Raw genomic sequence first — 26357 nt, 5'->3', positions numbered from 1 at the left:
CCCGTGTGTGGTCTACCTACCTCAATGTGTGTGTGGTCTACCTACCACCCTGTGTGTGGTCTACCTACCTCCCTGTGTGCGGTCTACCTACCTCCCTGTGTGTGGTCTACCTACCTCCCTGTGTGTGGTTGACCTACCTCCCTGTGTGCGGTCTACCTACCTCCCTGTGTGTGGTCTACCTACCTCCCTGTGTGTGGTTGACCTACCTCCCTGTGTGTGATCTACCTACCTCAATGTGTGTGGTCTACCTACCTCCCTGTGTGTGGTCTACCTACCTCCCTGTGTGTGATCTACCTACCTCAATGTGTGTGGTCTACCTACCTCCCTGTGTGTGGTCTACCTACCACCCTGTGTGTGGTCTACCTACCTCCCTGTGTGCGGTCTACCTACCTCCCTGTGTGTGGTCTACCTACCTCAATGTGTGTGGTCTACCTACCTCCCTGTGTGTGAGATGTCTGGACAACTCGTCTCCCAGCACTGCCTGGTAATACTGCAGGTTCTGATTCATGACTTCATCGTTTGGATAGAAGAGCAGGTATGTCTTGGTGCATTCTATGGCCTGGGAGTAGTTCTCAGCTGAAATTAGAGTACAGACAAATCATTAAGATCTGGGTTCCCAGAATGAGAATAAGCATCTTACAAAACAGGAAGACAGACACAACAAAACTATTTTTTTAAATCTTAATATTCCATCTGATAACAGGAAGGCAGTTTCCAAACCCATATACGATTATGGCAAATTTTACTCAATATCCACCCCAATATTTAACTGAAAATCTCAAATGTATCTAAATCTGTACCAATCATATAACCATACTGTATAAAAGACCATTCCATCCATTGTAAATGCATTAGCCCTTTGTATTTTTGATCTAATTGGTTACATTTTTAAAGTTTGTAACTTTAGCCCCAGAGGTTTCCTGCTCAAGTAAATCTCAAATATCCACAAGACTGTACAGTCCACATGTACGTGGAAGGTGGAGAATGGGTGGTCTCGATTCAGCAACTTAACTCACCTGCCCGGACTATCGACTGGAATGTGTTTCCTCCCACATGCCAAAAACATGTCGGTTGCAGGTTAATTGTCAACTATAAGTTGTTCCGAGTGTGTAGATAAGCGGTAGGATCTCGGAAGAATTGATGGGAATTTGCAAAGAATGAAAAACGTAGTATAGAGGAGTTGATCAGACATCTCACACACAGGGAGGTTAGTAGACTCTGCACATAGTCCTGCCATAGGGCACTTGGTGGTTAGTATGTGGGCTGAAGGACCTGTCTCCATTGGTGCCCTGGCATGGACTCAAAGGATCTACGTTATACAATGATACATATTGTGAGCATATGAGTGTGTGAATGTTTGCCCTATACCAACCAGGACATGCCCTTGCAACCTCCTTTAAGGTTAAAGTTCTGCTCACGTTCCGCTCTGAGCAGCAGCGGAACTCCACCCGAGGGCAAATGGAGTGAAGGGAATGAATCCTCAGGGATTGAGGAAGCAAAGCCATTGCCAGTACTTTGTTCTGCAATCCAACTTGTCCAAGCCCAGTAACGAAGAAAGGTGAAGGCACTTACAGTTATAATAAGCAAACTGAAGGTAGTCAAGGTGGGTGGGGAGGAAGTCTTCAATGGGTGCTTCTCTGTCGGGTCGTATGGCCAGCTCCGTCACGCAGTTCTGCTTGCAGCCTAGAACCTGAATATAGTGATCTTGAAGGAGACAGCAGAAGTTGGATGTCAATGCACTGTTACGCACCAATTTATAACATAAACGTTGATAGGACCATAAGACATAGGAGCAGAATTGGGCCATTCGGCCCATCAAGTCTACTTTGCCATTCAATCATGGCTGATCTATCTGTCAACCACATTCTTCTGCCTTCTCCCCTTAACCTTTGACACCCTTAATAGTCATAGAGTCATAAAGCATGGAAACAGGCCCTTCGATCTAACTTGCCCACAACAACCAACATGTCTCTTCTACATGAGTCCCACCTGCTTGCCTTTGGCCCATATCCCTCTAAACTTGTCCTATCTGTGTACCTGTCTAAATGGGTCTTAAAAGTTGCAATAGTCCCTTCCGCAACTACCTCCTCCAGCAGCTCGTTCCTTTGTATGAAAAGGTAACCCCCTCAGTTTCCTACTTCACAAACCTATCTCCTCTGGTTCTCCATTCTCCTTCTCTGGGTAAAAGATTCTGTGCTTCTACCTGATCTATTCCTCTCATGATTTTCTACACCTTAATAAGATTACCCCTCATCATTCTGCTCTCCAAGGAATAGACTCCTAGCCTGCTCAACCTCTCCCTATAGCTCAGGCCCTCGAGTCCTGGCAACATCCTCGTAGGTTCACTAGGATAATTCCCGGAATGGCGGGACTGTCGTATGTTGAAAGGCTGGAGCAATTAGGCTTGTATACACTGGAATTTAGAAGGATGAGGGGGGGTCTTATTGAAACATATAAGATAATTAGGGGATTGGACACATTAGAGGCAGGAAACATGTTCCCAATGTTGGGGGAGTCCAGAACAAGGGGCCACAGTTTAAGAATAAGGGGTAGGCCATTTAGAACGGAGATGAGGAAGAACTTTTTCAGTCAGAGAGTGGTGAAGATGTGGAATTCTCTGCCTCAGAAGGCAGTGGAGGCCAGTTCGTTGGATGCTTTCAAGAGAGAGCTGGATAGAGCTCTTAAGGATAGCGGAGTGAGGGGGTATGGGGAGAAGGCAGGAACGGGGTACTGATTGAGAGTGATCAGCCATGATCGCATTGAATGGTGGTGCTAGCTCGAAGGGCTGAATGGCCTACTCCTGCACCTATTGTCTATTGTCTAAATGTTCTCTGAACCCTTTCCAGCTTGACAAAATCTTTGCTATAACATGGTGCCCAGACGTGAACACAATACTCTAAATGTGACCTCACCAACGTCTTATATAACTGCAACCTGTTCTCCCACCTTCTATACTCAATACTACTGGGCGGCACGGTAGCGCAGCGGTAGAGTTGCTGCTTTACAGCGAATGCAGCGCCGGAGACTCAGGTTCGATCCTGACTACGGGTGCTGCACTGTAAGGAGTTTGTACGTTCTCCCCGTGACCTGCGTGGGTTTACTCCGAGATCTTCGGTTTCCTCCCACACTCCAAAGACGTACAGGTATGTAGGTTAATTGGCTGGGTAAATGTAAAAATTGTCCCTAGTGGGTGTAGGATAGTGTTAATGTACGGGGATCACTGGGCGGCACGGACTTGGAGGGCCGAAAAGGCCTGTTTCTGGCTGTATTGATATGATATGATATGATATGATATGAAGGCCAATGTACCGAAAGCTTTTTTGACCACCCTATCTACCTGTGACGCCACTTTCTACGAACTATGCTCTACAAAGCTCCCCTGACCTCTACCATTCAGTGTGGGTCCTGCCCATGTTGGTCTTCCCAACTAGCAACACCCCACATTTCTCTGAATTAAATTCCATGAATCAATCCTCAGCCGACCTGCCCAACCGATCAAGATCCTGCTGAAAGTTTTGACAATTTTTGGTTCCACTCTTCCTTTCCAATGAGATTCCATAATCTGCAGCCCATCACATCTCCTTCCGGCAGGAGACGGCAAGAGTGAAAGTACCTGTTATGGCTTGGTAGAGGTCTGCATTGTAATCCATGTAATTATACCCGTCAAAGTTGTATGGACCTTCACAAAGTGCCCGGCACTCGGCATTAGCTTTGAAGTATTCCTCCAGTGCTTTCTCCAAAAAATGGACTGAATGTTTAAACTGCTCGTCGGTGTAAAGGCTGACTCCTTGGCGGAAAGCTTCCTGAAGAACAAGATAACAGCTTGTGATCAAACACGTTTTTCAATGGTTACAATGGTATTTTATTTGACCCAACCAACAGCACAGGATACACAACTCCTTCACATATCTGGTTCAGTGATTTCCGTTTATATTTCCCAGGGTAGCATTCAGAATACCAAGGGGGATTTGGGACAGCTAGTGTGTTGTATCACACAGGAGTTCACAAGCCATGGATATCCTTCCACAGACATCAAACTGTTTGATGGACTGGACATCGCTGAGTTGGGATCTCTGAAGTTACAATATTGACTTAGCAGAGCCCTGAAAATTTGCATTTGCCTCCAGGGTGGCAGAAGCAAAACAATGTGTTGTTCATGGCCTCTGTGGGCAAGCCTGTAAGTTCATGGCCTCTGTGGGCAAGTCTGTAAGTTCATGGCCTCTGTGGGCAAGTCTGTAAGTTCATGGCCTCTGTGGGCAAGTCTGTAAGTCTGACAAGTGGAATGTTGTCAGCCACAAGTCTCCCAGGGCACATTGTTCAGCATGAAGTGAGTATATTGTGATGATCAGCATTGTACAATCTTGGAACTTCTTTGGTGAATTCATTCTCAGGAGCTGATCGCGTGGCAAGGCAGCATCATAGAGGCATACAGCATTGAAACAGGCCCTTTGGCCCAGCATGCCCATGCTGACCAAGGTGCCCCATCTACAATAGCCCCACCTGATTGAATTTGGCCTAAATCCCTCTAAACCTTTCTTATCCATGTACCTGTCCTCATTGTGAATCATTACAAATGGCAGATTCCTACAGCTGAGAGGCTTGAAAGGCTTCAAGCAACATTAACGTTCAACCAGATTGGTGTAGGCTGGTTGGAGTCACATGTAGGCCAAGAGCTGCGGGTGATCATGGTGTTGATTGTTGTTCCTTCTCCAATGGACACCAACAAGCAAGAGTAGTTTGACGACAATTTAACAGATTTATAACCCTGGGTTACAGCTTGCTAATTGCAATCTTCCACTAATGGACCTTTAGTTTGGTAGACCAGTCATGGATCATTACCATATGGACTTTGGCTTCCAGATCCTTAAAGTCAGCATCCTTCACGCCAGCCATCATCTTGTAATACTCCAGGTTTTGCCGCATCTCCAGGTGATCCGGGTTTACCACGAAGAAGGTGTGAGCAGCAGCAACAGCCTTGTCCAGCATCTTGATCTGATGTGAGCAAAGGGAGACATTAGAAACACTGACATAACAAGGAACGAAATAAAGGGAAAGCAAAACACAGACGTGGTCAGTCAACAGCTGAAGGAGGGACAAGGAAGCAACATGGGGACACAAGGATTAGTCGAGGCTAGAACCTCGAGCAAAATACAAAGCGCTGGAGGAACTCAGCAAGTCAGGCAGCATCTGTGAAGGGAGGACAGGTGGCTCTTGTTAGAAAGCAGTGGAATGGTAGTGTATTCCTGCCACACTCACTCACTCCCCCAAACACAAATTAAAACAATGTTTTTTGCAAACTCAAGCATCCTCTGGTTCGCCAAATCAAGCCTTGTTAAAGATGAAGCAGTCACCATCAGTAGTGACTAACTTATTTAATTGGATATCCTTAATTCTCAAATGTTAGGTGTGCTGAGACAATGAAACTGATGCCAGCTTCTGCCCAACTCATCCTGTGAAATACAGGAAGGGCGAACTGAGGATCCTATTGTAATTGTAAAACTATTTCTATCACTAGGGATGAAGTGATAAAAGGGCTAAAGGCCACAGATCTACTTAAGGGAAGTAGCGACAGTGATGTGTTGCCTGTAACCTACCGAGCAGCAGCATTGTAAAAGCACAATATTAAAGAAAGAAGGGATACATAGACAAAATGTGTAAGAAGGAACTGCAGATGCTGGTTTAAACTGAAGATAGACCTATAAAGCTGGAGTAACTTAGCGGGCCAGGCAGCATCTCTGGAGAGAAGGAATGGGTGGCGTTTCAGGGCGAGACCCTTCCTCAGACTGATTCGGGATGGGTTATCAAAGCACTGGAAGGACTGCAGCTGAAGAAGTGTGTCCAGTATTGGTCTCTATCTTTAAAGAAGGATATATTTGTATCGGAGGCAGTGGAGAGAAGGTTTGTTAAGTTGATATAAAGTGCTGGAGTAACTCAGCGGGTCAGGCAGCATCTCTGGAGAACGTGGATAGGTGACGTTTCACAGAGTGCTGGAGTAACTCAGTGGGTCAGGCAGCATCTGTGGAGAACATGGATAGGTGACGTATAAGAAAATAACTGCAGATGCTGGTACAAATCGATTTATTCACAAAATGCTGGAGTAACTCAGCAGGTCAGGCAGCATCTCGGGAGAGAAGGAATGGGTGACGTTTCGGGTCGAGACCCTTCTTCAGACTGATAGGTGACGTTTCAGGTTGGGACTCGTCTGAAGAAGGGTTGCCTATATATGTTCCCTAGTGATGTTGTCTGACCCGCTGCGTTACTCCATTTGTGACTTTTTGTATCTTTTGTTGTAAACCAGCATCTGCAGTTCCTTGTGTTTTCCTGAAGTTGATGCTGGGTTTATGAACAAAGGTTGTGCAGGCTGGATTAAAAGGGTGAGAGATAACCTTATGGAAACACAGAAGATTCTGGAAGGAATGACAGAGAACATGATTTCCCCATTGGGGGGGTTATATTCAGGAGGCACGGTTCATCTTAAGGAATCAGCCATTTCAGTTCTGACAAAGAGTCTTTGACCTGAAACATTAACTCTGTTTCTCTTTCCACAGATGCTACCTGACCTGCTGAGTATTTTCTACTCATATTTCCAGCATCTGCATTTTTTAATTTCCCTTTAGAATTAAAGAACAATAACAACACTATTAGAACGGTGGAGTCAAGAGCGGTGACTGAGGTTTGGTTAGTATAGTGGGTTTGAGAAGGTACGGATAAACAGGGATTGGGAGTATTTAGAAGAAGGCAGCGTTAATGAGGAGGTTGATCAAAGATTCCCAAAAGAGATGGCTAATGCCTGTTCCAGACAGGTTGTCACACGAGTCTAATCATGCACAGAAGGCAGGCTGATTACAGGGCAGTGTGGTAGCTTGGAATTTTGTTCCAGCCCTAAGGCTTCTGCTGATGTACGTCCTAACCTGTCACATGAATAAGCTCTGCAGCAGATGTCCAGGACTATGGTTTCTGCAGAAGGAAATATGCAGATGGATTGCAATTGTATTTTTACAAAAGTTAATGGATGAGTTGATTTCCAAGAATACTGTTCCAATTTAGGCTTTGTCGCAATACTTTAAGTCAGAATGTCCTCCTTCCAAAACCATGTCGGTCTTTGAATGTAAGGGCCAAAGGTGGACAATGAACCTTCCTCCACATGGCCAGTGACCCAAACATCCCAGGTATAGTCATCCCAGGTATAAACATCCCAGGTATAAACATCCCAGGTATAAACATCCCAGGTATAAACATCCCAGGTATAGTCATCCCAGGTATAAACATCCCAGGTATAAACATCCCAGGTATAAACATCCCAGGTATAGTCATCCCAGGTATAAACATCCCAGGTATAAACATCCCAGGTATAAACATCCCAGGTATAAACATCCCAGGTATAAACATCCCAGGTATAAACATCCCAGGTATAAACATCCCAGGTATAAACATCCCAGGTATAAACATCCCAGGTATAAACATCCCAGGTATAAACATCCCAGGTATAAACATCCCAGGTATAGACTCAAAACCTGCTCAGACTAGAAACTACATAGAAACATAGAAAATAGGTGCAAGAGGAGGCCATTTGGCCCTTCGAGCCAGCACCGCCATTCATTGTGATCATGGCTAATCATCCACAATCAGTAACCTGTGCCTGCCTTCTCCCATATCCCTTGATTCCACTAGCCCCTAGAGCTGTATCTAACTGGATATGCACATGGATATGCAGGGGATGGACTACATGCAGGCAGGGGTGATGTTTAACTTGGCCTGGTGTTGGGTGCAGAGCCTGGTCCTGTGCTGTACTGTTCCATGTTCTATGACACTGTACCAAAGTATGATCCATTTTTCATCGTTTTAATATAATTGTATTAAAGACATAATATATCAAAAGGTGATGCTAATCCTGCAGGGAAAAGGGGACGGAGGACATGGTTGTAAAACTGCAAAATGTTACAGTAGGAAACAGTATTAAAATGATACGGAGTTGACAAAACTCCAGAGTTGAAAGTATAACCATGTCGTGGCTGAATGGGGAAGTTACTGTGAACAATGGTATCAGTCAGAAACTCACTGGAAGGGTGGCTCCTACACAAGAGAAAACGTTTGACAAATGTGATTACGGAGCGCTGAGACCCAAAATGTAGCTGGAATTGTTAGCCCTGCTTGTTGCAGCCTGCAATGTGCAGAGAGAGAGAGAGGGGGAGAGAGAGAGAGGGGGAGAGAGAGAGAGAGAGAGAGAGGGAGAGAGAGAGAGAGAGAGAGAGAGGGGGGGGGGAGAGAGAGAGAGAGAGAGAGAGAGGGGGGGGAGAGAGAGAGAGAGAGAGAGAGAGAGAGGGGGGGGGAGAGAGAGAGAGAGAGAGAGAGAGGGAGAGTGAGAGAGTGAGAGAGGAGAAAGGAGAGAGGGGGGGGAGAGAGGTGGGAGAGAGAGGGAGAGAGAGAGGGGGAGAGGGAGCGATGCAGAGGGAGGGAGGGAGGGAGAGAGAGAGGGAGGGAGAGGAGGGAGGGAGGGGGAGAGAGGGCGGGCTTCAGCTGAGCCGATTCCTACGTGGCACTTGGAGGCCGGGGCTTGGCAGGGGGAGTGGGAGGGAGGCTCGGATTTCGTTGGAGGGCGTGGGCAGCTACAGCTTTTGCTGGGTTATAACCGAGTGAAGGTGTTGGGGGGGGGGGGGGGGATTGGCGGGGGGGGCAGGAGTCCCGGGGCAGCGCCTCACCAACACAACGCCAGTGAGGTGCGAGGCTGTGAATCTAATACATGATCACTGTAGCCAACACAAGCGGACATTGTGAGGATTCACATTGAGATGGGATGGAGATGAGGAGCAAGGCCCGGGCAACGCTTGAAACTGACATTTGGTGTTAACTTTGTTAAAGCGTTTACAGCCAATAAACTGTGAACCCGCTGGATGTTAGTTATCCGCAACTTGTCCCACCGGCGCGGCCAGAAGTTCATTCCAAACACCTTCAACATCTGCAACTGATAAAGAAACTCGGTGAAAACGGCCTGAAATGTCGTCCCTCCCTGAACACATTCACTGCCTTTAAAGCAGCGACGGCGGAGATGTCAGAACCGCCAGGTTCCGTGTTGGTGAAAGTTTAAAAATCCCAGCCTCTGGAAGCTGATAATATACTAATAGCTGATAAGATACTAGTCGTTTTCTGGATGAGAGTTAAACAACAAATGTGAAGATACCACCAAGGGGAGATGGGGTTGGATGGAGCAATGGGAAGTTGTACCTTGAAATAAGCGGCTTGCAGGTAGTTGTAGGGGGTCCTCTTGTGGAACTCCAACTGCACCTCCTCGGAGATGTGGTGGAGGGAGTGGGGTCCCAGCCTCTCCTCCTGACACCCCCTCAGGCAGTCCGCCTTCCTCAGCACCGTGTCAAAGAAGTTCGTGTCGAGGAAAAGGTCCTGGCCGCTGTTGGAGATGTTGAAGTTGATCTTGTGGCTGCACTCGGTCCGACAGTGGACCTTTGCCCGGCGCAGGGCTGCCCGGTTCTGCAGTGCCCGCTCCATGTTGAGGATCACCCCTTGCCAGTCGTCACGGTAGTAGGCCTCCACCGCCATGCTGAACAACCGGTCGTAGGGCTCCAGGAGACGGCTGCCGGCCATGGGGTGAACGCTGCCCACTCTGGCTGAGCCCAAGGCCAACAGGGCGAGGCAAGGGAGCCACATGGTGGTGGGAGCCGAGCTGGAGATGGAGCAGAGAGGGGCTGAGGAGCCAGGGTCAGGGTCAGGGTGAAACCTCCACCGGGGAGACTGTTTCCTCTGAGCGAGGAGCCGTCTGGCAGTCACTTCCCTGCCGCCCGGGAATGGAAATCAGGACAAGGGATCAACTCCTTCAACGTGGAACGAACGCTACTTTGCAATTGTGTTCAATCTCCAAGCAGGGGGGGAGGCGCGGGTTTTACAAGGAGCAACGGTTTCTGGGAAGTTAAAAGTTTCTGTCGGCAGTTCCTTCTCCTCCCTGAGACTCGGTGGGTGTGCTCAAATACCTCGTCAAAACCCATCTCCGCCCCCTCCCCCAGAATGGGTCTCAGCTCAGCCTGCCCTTCGTGAATGCCTGGCCATCTGGCCACTGCAGCGAAAGTTAACACTCGCTTTGAAATCCTTTCTTCACAACTTGCTGTCCTCTCACTTACCACTAATAGACACAGAACATGGATAGGTGACGTTTCACAGAGTGCTGGAGTAACTCAGCGGGTCAGGCAGCATCTGTGGAGAACATGGATAGGTGACGTTTCAGAGTGCTAGAGTAACTCAGTGGGTCAGGCAGCATCTGTGGAGAACATGGATAGGTGACGTTCGGGTCGAGATCCTTCTTCAGACTCTTCCTTCCTCTTCACTTGTTGTTGTTTCTGCTTTTCAGGAAACAACAGTGTTGACATTTACATAATAAATGAATTTGCACCCCACAGCCACACATTTACATCCACGAACCCCAATCCTATTTACTGCAGCGAGAATCATGAGGAATGTGTTTTTTCTCACACACAGTTCACGGGGATCCTTTCACATCCAATGGAGTTAAATAAACTTTTACTTAAACTTTTAACGAGTTGTTCTTCCCTTTTTGAAGTTTATGTTACCGGGGTCCCTGGCGTTTCTCGTGTATTTGCAAGTAGAGATGGGTGCTGATACTGTAACCCTTCCATGGCCAACTGGTCGTGGTGTGGTTACCATACCCTGGAGCAGAATCCTGCAGGTGGCAGAAAGGTGAAATAAAAAGCAGCAGAAGCTGGGTGTTAGTGAAGCTCGTCTGCCATGGAATAATACTCTGGTTTGCAACGTGTTTGAGCTTTTGTGTAACGTGTTCATGTGCACAGTCTGAGAAGAATCTCGACGAAGCCAAGTTCGCCTCCTTTTGTGTCCACACAGTGGGCGTGGGTTCAATACCTCTCACACTGTACACATGAGCACGTTACACTAAAGGTCAAACATGTCCCACACCAACCTCCGGCTCATTTACGTACCAAATGCTTTCCTTTTTAAAAGTGTGGAACGAGTGAAACAAAATCCACCTATTTATAACTTTGGCCGCACTTGGAACTCTGGCTGGTTTTGTGACATTGATCGCAGAGACTCCACCAATGTTGCCATTTCCACCTCAGGACTCACCCCCCCCCCCCCCCCCCCCCCCCCCCCCCCCCCCCCCCCCCCCCCCCCCCCCCCCACTCACTCCCTCCTCATTCACTCACTCCCTCCCTCCCTCACTCACTCACTATAACGTGTGCACTCTCTGTGTGTCCTTTGTCAGGCTCTGGGATAATTGTAGGATTCATCCCAACATGTATTTTAACTCAATGTTCCACTCTGCTCCTTTGTGTTGAGATTGTGAACTACATACATCTGCCTGAATCTGTCTCCAACTCCACAAACCATTTCAGGTCATTTGAAACTCTGCCCCTTTTAGCAAAAGTGATGAATGGCCTTCCTTCCATCTTCCCCTCCAGATTCTTCAGTGGGTCATGGCTGAGTCTTTGGTGTATCAGCTGTTTCACAACAGTACATCGTGTGTGTGTGAGCTGTTAATCTGTGAATGCTGGAAAGGCAACCTGAGATTTCATCTTCATTAACTTGGCATCTTGTCCGGCACAGACGTTGTGGGCCGAAGGACTGTTTATGTGAAGTTGTTCTGTTCTTGAACAACATCTGATCGATTCCTTCTGTAGTGTCTCCTTCACTGTAGTGTCTCCTTCACTGTAAATATGAGTCTCTCTATTTCCATTGCAGCTGGATGATAGAGATGTGAAGCAATGTTTGATTCCATTTTGTTCACAAACTACTGTGACTGACCGCAGTCTGATTCAATCTCCTTGGGAAGTCCATGTGTGGTAAACGTGGATCTGAGATTGTCTACAGTGTGTGTTGTACAATCTTCCAAACCTGCTGATCACCATCACTCCCACAACTCTATTCCAATGGCCCACTTGGGTGCTCAACATTCAATATCATTGATAGACACAAACAGCTGGAGTAACTCAGCGGGACAGGCAGCATCTCTGGAGAGAAGGAACCATTAAGCATCCACTATCCCACACCCTCCACCCATTCTAGCAATCACCGACATGCTCAGAATTATGTACAGTGGTCCCTACTGAGTTGCATGCCTTTGGGATGTGGAAATGGAGGAAACTGGAGCAGCTGGAGGTCACAGAGAGGACATGCAAATGCAAACAGATATCATCAGAGATGAGAATGACCCCAGACTGTGAAATTAGTCTGAGCAATAATCAATAAATCTGAGCAGAATGAGATTAAAGATGTATATTAACACCATCAGACATGCCCCAACCTATCCTGTCTGATTATTACTGGGCTCCAAATACCGTCCACGATGAACAGATATCTCACCTGTGCTGTGTGACAGATATCTCACCTGTGCTGTGTGAATGACACCTGCCTATTTCACCAAGGGGGAATCACAGGCCGACTTTCTGCATTTACTTTTCTAGTTACTGTACACTTCATGCTGCCTCGGGAAAGAAGGCGCTTGATCCCAGATCAGTCATACCCTCCTCTTTCTCCTCCCCCCCCCCATCGGGCAGAAGACACAGAAGTTTGTAAGCAATAGACAATAGGTGCAGGAGGAGGCCATTCGGCCCTTCGAGCTAGCACCGCCATTAAATGTGATCATGGCTGATCATTCTCACAAATCATGGCTAATCACTTACAAATAGATTCACAAACAGCTTTGTCCCTGCTGTTATCAGATCTTGGATGGGTCTCTCATGATATTTTCCTGATCTTCCAATCTACCACATTGTGGCCCTTGCACTTTTTAAAATCTGCACTTTCTCTGTAGCTGGAACATTACATTTTGCACTGTTTGCTCATTTACACAACTAATTTTCTCCCACATCCCAGTGATGTGCAAATTTGCAGGTTAATTGACTTCTGTATAATTCCCCGAGTGTGTTGAGAGTGGATGAGAACGTGGGATAGTGTGAACAGGTGATTGATGGTCGGCATGGACTCAGTGGGCCAAAGGGCCTATTTCCATGCTGTACCTGTCAATGATTCAATGACTCTGCTGAGAGATTAAATGGTTTGATGGGCTGAATGTCACCGTTAGCACCACTCTTGACACATGGACAGGCACACAGACACAGACAAGCACACAGACACAGAGACACATGGACAAGCAGACAGACACAGACAAGCACAGACACACAGACACATGGACAAGCACACAGCCACACAGACACATGGACAAGCAGACAGACAGAGACAAGCACACAGACACAGAGACACATGGACAGGCACACAGACACATGGACAAGCAGACAGAGACAAGCACACAGACACATGGACAGGCACACAGACACACAGACAAGCACACAGACACATGGACAGGCACACAGACACACAGACAAGCACACAGACACATGGACAAGCAGACAGAGACAAGCACACAGACACATGGACAGGCACACAGACACACAGACAAGCACACAGACACATGGACAAGCCCACAGACAGAAATTATACATAAATTATACAACATTGTGAAAATAAAAAGACTGCAATAAACAAGACTTTAGTGCAAAAGCATAACGAGAAAACAGATGTCAGGGAGAGAAAGCCCTGCTAGAGGTTCCTCTCTCCAGTGATGATCCAACTACCACACCTGGTAAACAGGATGAACCGAGCGGGGAGCAAAATGGCTCCAACAAGAGGTTTGTATCTTTGCTGCGCGGTTCCTGGAACCTGGGCTGCAATGTACAGGTTACACGGGGACATGTGTGTGGGACATGTGTGTGGAACAGCGGGACATGCGTGTGGGGCATGTGTGTGTGGGGCATGTGTGTGTGGGGCATGTGTGTGTGGGGCATGTGTGTGTGGGGCATGTGTGTGGGGCATGTGTGTGGGGCATGTATGTGTGGGGCATGTGTGTGGGGCATGTGTGTGGGGCATGTGTGTGTGGGGCATGTGTGTGTGGGGCATGTGTGTGTGGGGCATGTGTGTGTGGGGCATGTGTGTGGGGCATGTGTGTGGGGCATGTGTGTGTGGGGCATGTGTGTGTGGGGTATGTGTGTGTGGGGCATGTGTGTGTGGGGCATGTGTGTGTGGGGCATGTGTGTGTGGGGCATGTGTGTGGGGCATGTGTGTGTGGGGCATGTGTGTGTGGGGCATGTGTGTGTGGGGCATGTGTGTGTGGGGCATGTGTGTGTGGGGTATGACGGGGGGGTGGGGAGGGGGAAGACGGTGGGACGCTCCCCTCACTGTGACGCTCCACACGGCGGGGACATTATTTGTGACATCGGCGCCGCCCGGGAACGGGTCGGTTACAGAGGCCGGGGGGGGGGGGGGGGGGTCCGGGCCCAACGGGCAGCGGGGAGACAGGACAGGACAGGGCCGCCGTGGGACACTGTGTGTGGGTGTGAGTGGGGGGGTGAGTGTGAGTGTGTGGGGTGAGTGTGAGTGGGGGGGTGAGTGTGAGTGGGGGGTGAGTGTGAGTGTGTGGGGTGAGTGTGAGTGGGGGGGTGAGTGTGAGTGTGCGGGGTGAGTGTGTGGGGTGAGTGTGAGTGGGGGGGGTGAGTGTGAGTGTGTGGGGTGAGTGTGAGTGGGGGGGTGAGTGTGAGTGGGGGGGTGAGTGTGAGTGGGGGGTGAGTGTGAGTGGGGGGTGAGTGTGAGTGGGGGGTGTGAGTGGGGGGGGTGAGTGTGAGGGTGAGTGTGAGTGCGGGGTGAGTGTGTGGGGGGGGTGAGTGTGAGTGTGAGTGCGGGGTGAGTGTGTGGGGGGGGTGAGTGTGAGTGGGGGGGTGAGTGTGAGTGCGGGGCGTTATCGCTGCTCTCACGGGCCGCGGGGAGAGGGATTAGGGAGAGCGGGGCTGAGCGGAGATTAGAGAGTGAGAGAGCAGCCGCGGGTCGGGATCAGAGAGAGAGGGTCCGAGGGGAGTGGGGTGAGGGGCCGAGTGGCCGGGTCGCGGCTGGACCATGAGTCGGACCGATGGGGACGAGGACGCGCCGCCCGCTGAAGGTGAGGATTCCCCGCAGCCCCGGGTTGTTCAGTAAACATCTTGTTCGATGTCTCTGTGTCAGAGAGAACATAGAGCGGTACAGCACGACAACAGGCCCTTCGGCCCACAGTGTCCGTGCTGAACATGATACGGTTAAACTGATCCATCGGCCGGTACATGATCCAGATCCTCACTCCCTGCGGATCCACCAGCAAATCTAAAAGCCTCTTAAACGCCATCGTATCTCCCCCTCCTCCCCCCCCCCCCCCCCTCCTCCCCCCTCCCCCTGTTGTTGCGGGCTATCCAGTCGTGTCCACAGTGTACAGATACAGGATCAAGGCAAAAACATCTAGTGCAGGATAAAGTCCAATGAAAGATAGTCCGAGGCCCTCGCCCACTCCCTGGATGTGCTGGGATAGCAGCCGGGAAGAAACTGTCCCCGAATCTGGAGATTAATGTGAAATCAGAGCGTTCCAGGAAGGTGCATATATATACATTAATGACTTAGACGAAGGGATTAAAAGTACCATTAGCAAATTTGCAGATGATACTAAGCTGGGGGGTAGTGTGCATTGTGAGGAAGATGCAATAAGGCTGCAGGGTGACTTGGACAGGTTGTGTGAGTGGGCGGATACATGGCAGATGCAGTTTAATGTAGATAAGTGTGAGGTTATTCACTTTGGAAGTAAGAATAGAAAGGCAGATTATTATCTGAATGGTGTCAAGTTAGGAGGAGGGGGAGTTCAACGAGATCTGGGTGTCCTAGTGCATCAGTCAATGAAAGGAAGCATGCAGGTACAGCAGGCAGTGAAGAAAGCCAATGGCATGTTGGCCTTCATAACAAGAGGAGTTGAGTATAGGAGCAAAGAGGTCCTTCTACAGTTGTACCGGGCCCTGGTGAGACCGCACCTGGAGTACTGTGTGCAGTTTTGGTCTCCAAATTTGAGGAAGGATATTCTTGCTATGGAGGGCGTGCAGCGTAGGTTCACTAGGTTAATTCCCGGAATGGCGGGACTGTCGTATGTTGAAAGGCTGGAGCGATTGGGCTTGTATACACTGGAATTTAGAAGGATGAGGGGGGATCTTATTGAAACATATAAGATAATTAGGGGATTGGACACATTAGAGGCAGGAAACATGTTCCCAATGTTGGGGGAGTCCAGAACAAGGGGCCACAGTTTAAGAATAAGGGGTAGGCCATTTAGAACGGAGATGAGGAAAAACTTTTTCAGTCAGAGAGTGGTGAAGGTGTGGAATTCTCTGCCTCAGAAGGCAGTGGAGGCCAGTTCGTTGGATGCTTTCAAGAGAGAGCTGGATAGAGCTCTTAAGGATAGCGGAGTGAGGGGGTATGGGGAGAAGGCAGGAACGGGGTACTGATTGAGAGTGATCAGCCATGATCGCATTGAATGGCGGTGCTGGCTCGAAGGGCTGAATGGCCTACTCCTGCACCTATTGTCTATTGACCCACTCTGCCCAGCGCCTGTGGACTGGTGGTGCGGACTATCTACCACCGCCTGCCCTGCCCGCCATTACACTGGACAACCTTCCCTTGTTTAGACACCAGGAAAGACTAATATTGAGACAGGCCACCGTGCAATCACTCCCAAATTGAGGCAGAGGACAGGGCTAACATTTCAATTTTTGAACAAAGCCTTAGAACGTAAGAAATAACAATAGGAGCAAGCCATTCAGGCCGTTGAGCTGCCCATGTAATGTTGGGTCACTCACCTGGGCACCATTTGCTCGACTGACCTCATGGTCCTTGCTGGGGTAGAAAACCCCAGCGATTCAATGAGTTCTTACCTGGGGTCGAGTGGCCAGCCCTCAGATTGAGGCTGGGGCCTGTGGTTCTGGACACACCAGGCAGCTGACCCATCATCCCAACGCCATCCCATTGGGCCTGAGAACACACGCTCTTCAATCTGATGTGTCTCATTCTTCCAAACTAGAGATAACGAGTCCAGTCTGGTTATTCTCTCCGGATGGTACAAAACAAGACTGCTAGTTTTCAGAACTGGAGGGTGTTGAAGTTAGAATGTGACCAGCAGTATGATGGTGAAGCCTGCACATGTCCCGTCTCGGAGGGTCAGTGCTTGGAGAGCGGCCAAGTTTGACCATGGCCGAACAAAACACCCATCTGCTACTCTAAAACCATCAGCTAGTCTTCTTCTTTCGTGTTCATCATCCACGTTTGAAATGTTCCATCACTGTCATCCATCCTGAAAAGGGAGCAAGCTTCCAGCGACAATCAGTGGGAGCCATCACGTACAGTAGATGGTGGTGGTAGCAGAATTAGCTCAGGACCCTTCCAGTTTCCAGCCCCATGGTGTGGACGCTTCTGCTATGGGGCCGTCAGCCAGTAGATGTCGGTGGTCCACATGGCTCGTCCAGTGGAGTTGGCAAAGACTCATCCTGTCTCCTCATTTGGTTTACAGTGGCGCTGGTGGAAAGCAATTCCAACCCCTCGGGCCTACAACTGGTCAGCTCCCACCAGACCAATCGGCTTGGAGACCCACTCGACCTTGTAGCTCTGGCAGAACAAATCCAGAAGGTAGGATTGACCCTGATAACCACAACTCCCCTCCAATCCAGGCCAGTCTCCTGGACTCAACTTACACAGATACTGTTTGGTGGAGTGAGTAGATGGGTTGGCATTGGTGAGGAGGTGCAGACAGCTGGTCAGTGTGTTGTGGAGTTGGTGGCGGGACATAAGGAGGGTTGCTAGGTTCAGGCTGGAGTGAAGCACAGAGTTCAGTTGTTGTGTGATGTGCAGAGAAGCACACAGCTGGTTTATTCAGGCTGGTTGTAAGTGTGTGGAATCCAAGCACGTTCTCAGGAAGAGAAGTCCTTGTTAACAACACCTGCCTGACACCAACTAGGAAATTGCAAGTTGCCTGAAAGAGACCAACACACTGACCAACTGAGTGGGCATGAAAATACACACACCACCTCTGTTTTTGAATTTTAAAGTGGGTTTCCGTTGGACCTGGGTGAATGTATCTGTCTGGCTGGGCAGATACAGATCTGAAACATCCTCTTAAAAAGAAGTGAAACTATTTTTATTTACAATTACAACATGCAGATCAGCTATTATGCAGAGAAAAGATAGAGCGAAGCTTCCTTTTTGTGTTCAGGATGTTGGGTGCCAGGGTGGTGGGTGCCAGGGTGGTGGGTGCCAGGGTGGTGGGTGCCAGGGTGGTGGGTGCCAGGGTGATGGAGGCCAGGGTGATGGAGGCCAGGATGGTGGGTGCCAGGGTGGTGGAGGCCAGGGTGGTGAGTGCCAGGGTGGTGGGTGCCAGGGTGGTGGATGCCAGGGTGGTGGGTGCCAGGGTGGTGGGTGCCAGTGTGGTGGGTGCCAGGGTGATGGGGGCCAGGGTGATGGAGGCCAGGGTGATGGAGGCCAGGGTGGTGGAGGCCAGGGTGGTGGGGGCCAGGGTGGTGGGGGCCAGGGTGGTGGGGGCCAGGGTGGTGGGTGCTAGGGTGTTGGAGGCCAGGGTGGTGGGTGCTAGGGTGTTGGAGGCCAGGGTGGTGGGGGCCAGGGTGTTGGGGGCCAGGGTGTTGGGGGCCAGGGTGGTGGGTGCTAGGGTGTTGGAGGCCAGGGTGGTGGGTGCTAGGGTGTTGGAGGCAGATACAATAGTGGTGTTTTGGAGGGTTTAGGTGGGCACATGGATATACAGGGAATGCTGGGGTATGGATCAAGTTAAGACAGAAATGTATCTTGCTATTATGTTCGGCACAGACACAGACAAAGGGCCTGTTTCTATATTCTATGGCGTGGTATGGTGGGTTAGTTACCCCTAATTACCCCTTGTGTGCAGGTGAGGGGTAGAATCTGGGTGAGCTGATGGCAAAGTGGGGCAATACCAACATGGGATCAGTGTGGTCGGTGATCGGTGATAGGTGATCGGTAATTGGTGATCGGTGGCCAACCAGCCAGGCAGCATTAATCCTGTGACTTAAAGTAATTTTCATTCCATTAAATTTGAAACTACTTTTATTCCAGGGAGATGAATTTGTTCGTGCCAACGTCACTAATAAACTGACTGTGATAGCCGAGCAAATACAGTACCTCCAAGACAAAGCTCGACAGGTAAAAGCAGCCTTAAAGTAATTGAATACCTCCCCCCTGCATCCGTCCCCATCACTCCAGACCCACACGTTTCCCAGTGCGCTACCATGCCTGCACTCTAACACAAAGCCCAGGGAACATGACTGAGCTGTGTGCACAAGGGTCATTCCGTGTAGCAAATTGATACCTTCAATATGTTTATAGGTTAGTTTCTCTCCTGGTGTTTATTCAAAAGTGAAAGGAGCAGAATTAGGCCATTCGGCCCATCATGTCTACTCCGCCATTCAATCATGGTTGATCTATCATTCCCTCAACTCCATTCTCCTGCCTTCTCCCCATAACCCCTGACATCGCACTAATCATTTTTAACCCGTACTAATTTATCTGGCTTACTTTGAGGGGTGGAATTTAGATCATTGGGGCTAAATATGATTTTGGATTTCAAAGACTGAACCCGCCTGATTTCAATGTAAGCTCTGCATGTGTTGGGGCAAGGAGTCGCGATGCAGGTGGCCCAGTGGTGTGGCAGGTAGGACTCCCGCCTCACCATGAAGGTTTCTCTGGGTATTCCAGTTTCCTCCATCATCACAAAGAGAAGCCACCTAATGCATGGTAGAATCTAGGGGTGGAAGTTCATGGAAATGTTGGACAGAATAGGTTACATCGAAAAATTAGTGGAGAATGGATTGCTTTGTGAGCCGACATAACCTCTCTGTATATTGTAAGTATATAATATTTGGAGTCGTACAACATCGACTCTTTGGCCCACCATGTCCACGCTATCATTTGTACCGATCGACTCTAATTCCCCCCCCCCATGGCATTCCACGCCTTGGTGATTCAAGTACTTGTCTGGATGGTTCACATCAGCCGTGAGTGTGCCTGGTCCCACCACCACCTCGTGTCTGGATGGTGAGAGGATGGTCTGGATTGTGAGCGTGCCTGGTCTCGTCACTGTCTCAGGCAGCAGGGTCCTGAATTCAACTACCCTCTGCTTGAAAGAAATCTCCATCAGATCCCTTTGAAACCTCCAACCTGTCACCTTAAACATGTGTCCCTCTTGTCTTAGATATCCGCACCTTAGGGAAAAGATTCTTGCTATTTAGCCGTATCTCCCCCCTCATCAGATCAGTCTCCTGCGCTCCAGATTTCTCACCGTATTGTCAGAGGCATTGTTGTTGTTTCTGCTGCTTCTCCACCAGTGAGGACACCACCAGGTTACTGGCCTCTGAAATTCATTCCCTTCATCCCTATTACATCCATGTCGAGGTTGGAAACCTACCTCGGATTGTGCCACAAGGAACTGCAGATACTGGAATCTTGAGCAAAACACAAAGTGCTGGAGTAACTCAGCAGGGCAGGCAGCATCTGTGGAGAACATGGATAGGTGACGTTTCACAGAGTGCTGGAGTAACTCAGCGGGTCAGGCAGCATCTGCCTGCACTCCGGCACTTCATGTTTTCCTCTTTAATTGAGCATTTGATCTCCTCCCTGGATACATAAAAATGTCTAAATGAATGTTGTACCGTTGTCCCCAGAGGCCGCCTCAAAGACCCAGATCAAACATGCCCTGATCACATGACAGCAAATGCGTACTGAGATTATTCTTCACTAGGTTAGAACCAATGGCTCCTAATGAATTCCTAAATCTGAAGTGAAAATGCCAAATGGCCCAAGCCTCCCCTGAAGTTAAATGTCTACTCCCTCTAGTACCTGTGCTGCAGTGTTCACCAGCCAGTGACACACTAAAGATTCACCGGCACCATCTCCCAATCCTGCAAGTTTTCATTACAAAGGGCCACACTGTCTGAAATATGTCCAGCTTAATATCCCCTCCAGTTTAGAGGCTATCCTAATTTAGAATGGATAAACTTCCTGCATTTACACTGGATCAAAAACCATTCCATAGCAATTTGGTCGGATCATCACACAAGGACTGCACCAGAGGAAGGGACGGCTGATTACTCACTCCTCATGGACAATGGATAGCCAATAACCGCCAGTCTTCAATCTATATTGTGTCACGCCTGCTGCCTTACAGACCCCGAGACCAGAGTTCAATCCTGACCTCGGGTACTGTCTGTGTGGAGTTTGCAGGTTCTCCGCATTAGTTTCCATCAGGAGCTTAAGCTTCCTTCCACATCCCAAAGATGTGCGGATTTGTGGGTAAAATTGCCTTTGGACTCATTGGGCCGGATGGCCTGTTTCCTTATTGTATCTCTAAAACTATCCAAAGTTGAAATGAATATAAAACTATGCTGTTTAAGGCATCCTTCACATAACTTGCTCAACGCCTGGCTCAGTGGATTAGGAGTGATTTTGCAGCTCTAATAAATCACAAGTTGATGTGTAGGTGCAGTGTGCCTGCGTTCAGCATGTGTTTCACAACAACTCGTTAAACTGCCGCATTCATCAAGGCCGAAGGGGATACAGATAAAAACTAGAACCCTGAAAGTCCACATTTGCATGCATTTTTTCTCAATTTTGTCATATTTATAAAAATTCTATTCAATTAATATTAAAGTAGAAAATAAATTGTCCTTTACAAGCCCAACTTCATTATTTTCCTACAGTCAAGGCACAAAACAGGCTCTTGGCCGCAATGTTCATACCTGTACTTTATAATCTAGTCCTGTACCCTCTCCTCATACACCCTGTACCCTCTCCTCATGCACCCTGTACCCTCTCATTCACCCTGTACCCTCTCCTCATGCACTCTGTACCCTCTCCTCATGCACTCTGTACCCTCTCCTCATGCACCCTCTACCCTCTCCTCATGCACCCTCTTCCCTCTCCTCATGCACTCTGTACCCTCTCCTCATGCACCCTGTACCCTCTCCTCATGCACCCTGTTCCTTCTCCTCATGCACCCTGTACCCTCTCATGTACCCTCTCCTCATGCACCCTGTACCCTCTCATGCACCCTGTACCCTCTCCTCATGCACTCTGTACCCTCTCATGTACCCTCTCCTCATGCACCCTCTACCTTCTCCTCATGCACTCTGTACCCTCTCCTCATGCACCCTCTACCCTCTCCTCATGCACCCTCTACCCTCTCCTCATGCACCCTCTACCCTCTCCTCATGCACCCTGTTCCCTCTCCTCATGCACCCTGTACCCTCTCATGTACCCTCTCCTCATGCACCCTCTACCTTCTCCTCATGCACTCTGTACCCTCTCCTCATGCACCCTCTACCTTCTCCTCATGCACCCTGTACCCTCTCCTCATGCACTCTGTACCCTCTCCTCATGCACCCTGTACCCTCTCCTCATGCACCCTCTACCCTCTCCTCATGCACTCTGTACCCTCTCATGTACCCTCTCCTCATGCACCCTCTACCCTCTCCTCATGCACCCTCTACCCTCTCCTCATGCACCCTGTTCCCTCTCCTCATGCACCCTGTACCCTCTCATGTACCCTCTCCTCATGCACCCTCTACCTTCTCCTCATGCACTCTGTACCCTCTCCTCATGCACCCTCTACCTTCTCCTCATGCACCCTGTACCCTCTCCTCATGCACTCTGTACCCTCTCCTCATGCACCCTGTACCCTCTCCTCATGCACCCTCTACCCTCTCCTCATGCACCCTCTACCCTCTCCTCATGCACTCTGTACCCTCTCCTCATGCACCCTGTACCCTCTCCTCATGCACCCTCTACCCTCTCCTCATGCACTCTGTACCCTCTTCTCATGCACCCTCTACCCTCTCCTCATGCACTCTGTACCCTCTCCTCATGCACCCTGTACCCTCTCCTCATGCACCCTCTACCCTCTCCTCATGCACTCTGTACCCTCTCCTCATGCACCCTCTACCCTCTCCTCATGCACCCTGTACCCTCTCCTCATGCACCCTCTACCCTCTCCTCATGCACTCTGTACCCTCTCCTCATGCACCCTCTACCCTCTCCTCATGCACCCTGTACCCTCTCCTCATGCACCCTGTACCCTTTCTCATGCACCCTCTACCCTCTCCTCATGCACCCTCTACCCTCTCCTCATGCACTCTGTACCCTCTCCCCGTGAGCCCTGCATGTTTTTACTCAGATTCTGGAGGAGGCGAAGAGAGATGTTGACCTGCACCATGTTGCCTGTAACGTTGTGAAGAAACCTGGGACCATCTACTTCATGTACAGACGTGATTCTGGTCAGCGATATTTCTCCATCCTTTCTCCAAAGGTCAGGGTTTGGATTTTTAAATATCCCTAGAGAATGAAAGGCAGTTCTGATTAATTACAGCTCCACTGTGGTGTGAAGGTTGACACAAAATTCAGGAGTAACTCAGCGGGACAGGCAGCATCTCTAGATAACCTGAAACCTTCGGTCTGAAGAAGGGTCTCGACCCGAAACGTCACCCATTCCTTCTGTTCAGAGATGCTGCCTGTCCCGCTGTGTTACTCCAGCATTTTGTGTCAACCTGCAATGTAAACCAGCACCTGCAGTTCCTTCCTACACATTCCACTGTGGGGTGTTTGGTGGTAACAGAGGCATAAAAACCGTGAAGGTTCTGGTCGTGGACTAGTTATGGCTTTGGACTAGTTATGGTCATGGACTAGTTATGGCTGTGGACTAGTTCTGGTTGTGGACTAGTTATGGCTGTGGACTAGTTCTGGTTGTGGACTAGTTATGGCTGTAGACTAGTTATGGTCGTGGACTAGTTATGGCCATAGACTAGTTATGGCCGTGGACTAGTTATGGCTGTGGACTAGTTATGGCTGTGGACTAGTTATGGCTGTGGACTAGTTCTGGTTGTGGACTGGCCAGCACTCTGGCCTCTGCATTAGATCCATTTCAGAGCCAAGAGCAATAATTTTGCCCGTCACTTCAGAGCTGGGCATGGGGAGTGGATGAATGTTGGAGGCATGTCCTTCAGTTGTCAAACCGCTGCCCTGTCCGTGGTTTCTGCATGGTGTTAAACATCCCGTGGTATGGCATGAAGCAGCAGTTCTACTCCCCTTTGTTCTGGACAACATTTACATCTAGGCCAACATTGCCACAACTGATTATTTCATATCTCATTGCAGTTTCTGGGAACTTGCTGCATGCAAATTGGCTGTGTGTTTCCCTTGGTAATGATACCAGAGGTATCTCATAGTCCACATGGTAATGAGACCAGAAGTATCTCATAGTCCACATGGTAATGATACCAGAGGTATCTCAGTGGCTGCATGGTAATGAGACCAGAAGTATCTCATAGTCCAGGAGGCACTTTAGGATGTTCCGGGGCACGGGGGTTCTTTGATGGACATTCTTTTTAAAGTGTGACTATTGGTTATTTCCCACAGGAGTGGGGGCCGAGCTGCCCACACGAGTTCCTCGGTGCCTACAAGTTGCAACACGACATGTCATGGACACCCTATAAAGAAATCAACAGACGAGATGCAGAAATGGGTCTAATTGACAAGTTGCTGAGCCAGCACCAGACACAGCCAGACCATGAAGCTGAAGCTCTGGGGACTGATCCAGTGATACTACCTACTACATCCCACCAAGAACAGTTTTGAATATTCAAGCAGTCCTGATGATAAATGGTGAAGAAATACTGTGCCTGCTGTGTTCATAGAGCCATTTAAAATCTTGTTGCTTTCATGTACCCTTGCATTTCTTGGTTCTATTTTTCATTTACATTAAAGTATAGCCAGGGTGTGTCATGGTCAAATATCATCCCATTAATTTCACTGTAATCACTAATTTAAATGGCCACATGACAGAAAAGGCTGCAGCATCATTCGGTTACCGTTGACAGCAATCATCAGGCCAAAAATAAGCATTACAGCACTCAAATTTGGAATCAGCAAAGAATCTCAGCTGTTTGGATAGGATTCAAATAATTAGATGAAAAAGTCTGAAGATGTCAGACTTAGTGGTGAATCTAATATCCTAATGTGACGGGACTTGTGAATTGCTTACACCCAGGATTCTCTCTCTTTTGTATGTCAACTACAATCAAAAGTGGCAATTGGTGCTTCAGAGTACCGTAGTTGATGCTTTGCTGCAAATATTGCCAGTTCTGTCGAACTACCCAGGGTGGACCACGAGGACGTAAAGCAGCTCCCCCCCACCCACCGGATAGCAGCTGCAATTATTTAACGCGTCTGCACCTAAAGACAATTGGAAATGTACTTTAGTGTTCTGCAATGTGTCGTCTGTATTTGCTCATTGGAACAGTATCAGGCCATTCAAGTTTGTTCCATCGTTACCAACTTGCTATTGAGGGAGTGCAGCGTAGGTTCACTAGGTTAATTCCCGGAATGGCGGGACTGTCGTATGCTGAAAGACTGGAGCGACTGGGCTTGTATACACTGGAATTTAAAAGGATGAGAGGGGATCTTATTGAAACATAAAAGATTATTTAGGGATTGGACACGCTAGAGGCAGGAAACATGTTCCCAATGTTGGGGGAGTCCAGAACCAGGGGCCACAGTTTAAGAATAAGGGGTAGGCCATTCAGAACAGAGATGAGGAAAAACATTTTCACTCAGAAACAGTTGAAAATCTGTGGAATTTTCTGCCTCAGAAGACAATGGAGGCCAATTCTCTGGAGGCTTTCAAGAGTTGGATAGAGCTCTTAATGAGTCCAGGGGTAAGGGGAGGAATGGGTAACTGATTGTGGATGATCAGCCATGATCACATTGAATGGCGGTGCTGACTCGAAGGGCTGAATGGCCTACTCCTGCACCTATTGTCTATTGTAACACTATTCACCAGTGTCCACTTCACAGCTTTTAACATCTTTGATGAACAAAACTTAATTTTATCTCAATCTTGATAGGAATGTAATATTTCTACAGAAGGAACTTCTCTACAGCTTAAATTCTGCAAAGAACTTGACCCTTATACGGCAGGCGTATTTTAGAGCAATGCTCTCCCATTTTCTTTTAACGCAGAACCCAGCCCTATTCCTGTTGTGTACCATGGCCACACTGGGCAGGTTTCACACACACTTTGCATTACAGAAATCCTGTGACAACAGAAATAACACTTGAGTTAAAAACTGGCAATGAAAAAGAGACCTCATATTTTTTTGTCATTATTGAAAGTGAGGTAACAGGGACCTAAGAGTTGTGGAGACTGTCTGAAGGGTGGCAGTGTTTGGGCTGGTCTTGGTTGGCATTGGCACAGAATCTGCCTCCAATTTACCAGCAAAGTGGCAATGTAGAGTGGTCTGGGGGTGTCCACTGCACCGCTGGTGGTTTTCCCAACGTTGTGGTTGATGCAGAAAAAGAGCAGATCTGTAGACAGGTCATTCTGCAGCAACTCTGCGTGTGATTGGAGCTGGCAATGGATGCTTGAAACGTCAAGTTACATCACCCACCTGTACAGCACCCACCCCTCCTGGTACAGA

At 48.8% G+C, this 26357-nt stretch overlaps 2 protein-coding genes across 3 annotated transcripts in view; one reads left to right on the top strand and one right to left on the bottom strand.

Annotated features, from left to right (window-relative positions):
- p3h1 (prolyl 3-hydroxylase 1) overlaps positions 1-10053 on the bottom strand; it is a 33327-nt gene extending 23274 nt beyond the window's left edge. For both annotated transcript variants that reach the window (XM_078425227.1, XM_078425226.1), the window contains exons 1-5: positions 9223-10053; positions 4840-4992; positions 3614-3803; positions 1573-1704; positions 437-576 (exon numbers count right to left, since the gene is read on the bottom strand). In XM_078425227.1, coding sequence (XP_078281353.1) covers positions 437-576; positions 1573-1704; positions 3614-3803; positions 4840-4992; positions 9223-9660 — 1053 coding nt within the window. In that variant the 5' untranslated portion in view covers positions 9661-10053. The remainder of the gene's footprint in view (positions 1-436; positions 577-1572; positions 1705-3613; positions 3804-4839; positions 4993-9222) is intronic.
- Positions 10054-14827: 4774 nt separating this feature from the next.
- Positions 14828-24649, top strand: c30h1orf50 (chromosome 30 C1orf50 homolog). The gene is made up of 5 exons (XM_078425260.1): positions 14828-14965; positions 17381-17496; positions 18949-19035; positions 23060-23191; positions 24298-24649. Exons 1-5 carry the CDS (start codon positions 14923-14925, stop codon positions 24514-24516), a joined length of 597 nt encoding a protein of 198 aa, XP_078281386.1. The 5' UTR covers positions 14828-14922; the 3' UTR covers positions 24517-24649.
- The last annotated feature ends 1708 nt before the right edge of the window (positions 24650-26357 follow it).

This window comes from Rhinoraja longicauda, chromosome 30 (genome assembly GCF_053455715.1).
Source record: "Rhinoraja longicauda isolate Sanriku21f chromosome 30, sRhiLon1.1, whole genome shotgun sequence".
Lineage (NCBI taxonomy): Eukaryota > Metazoa > Chordata > Chondrichthyes > Rajiformes > Arhynchobatidae > Rhinoraja > Rhinoraja longicauda.
This window is presented reverse-complemented; position numbering and strand designations above follow the sequence as displayed.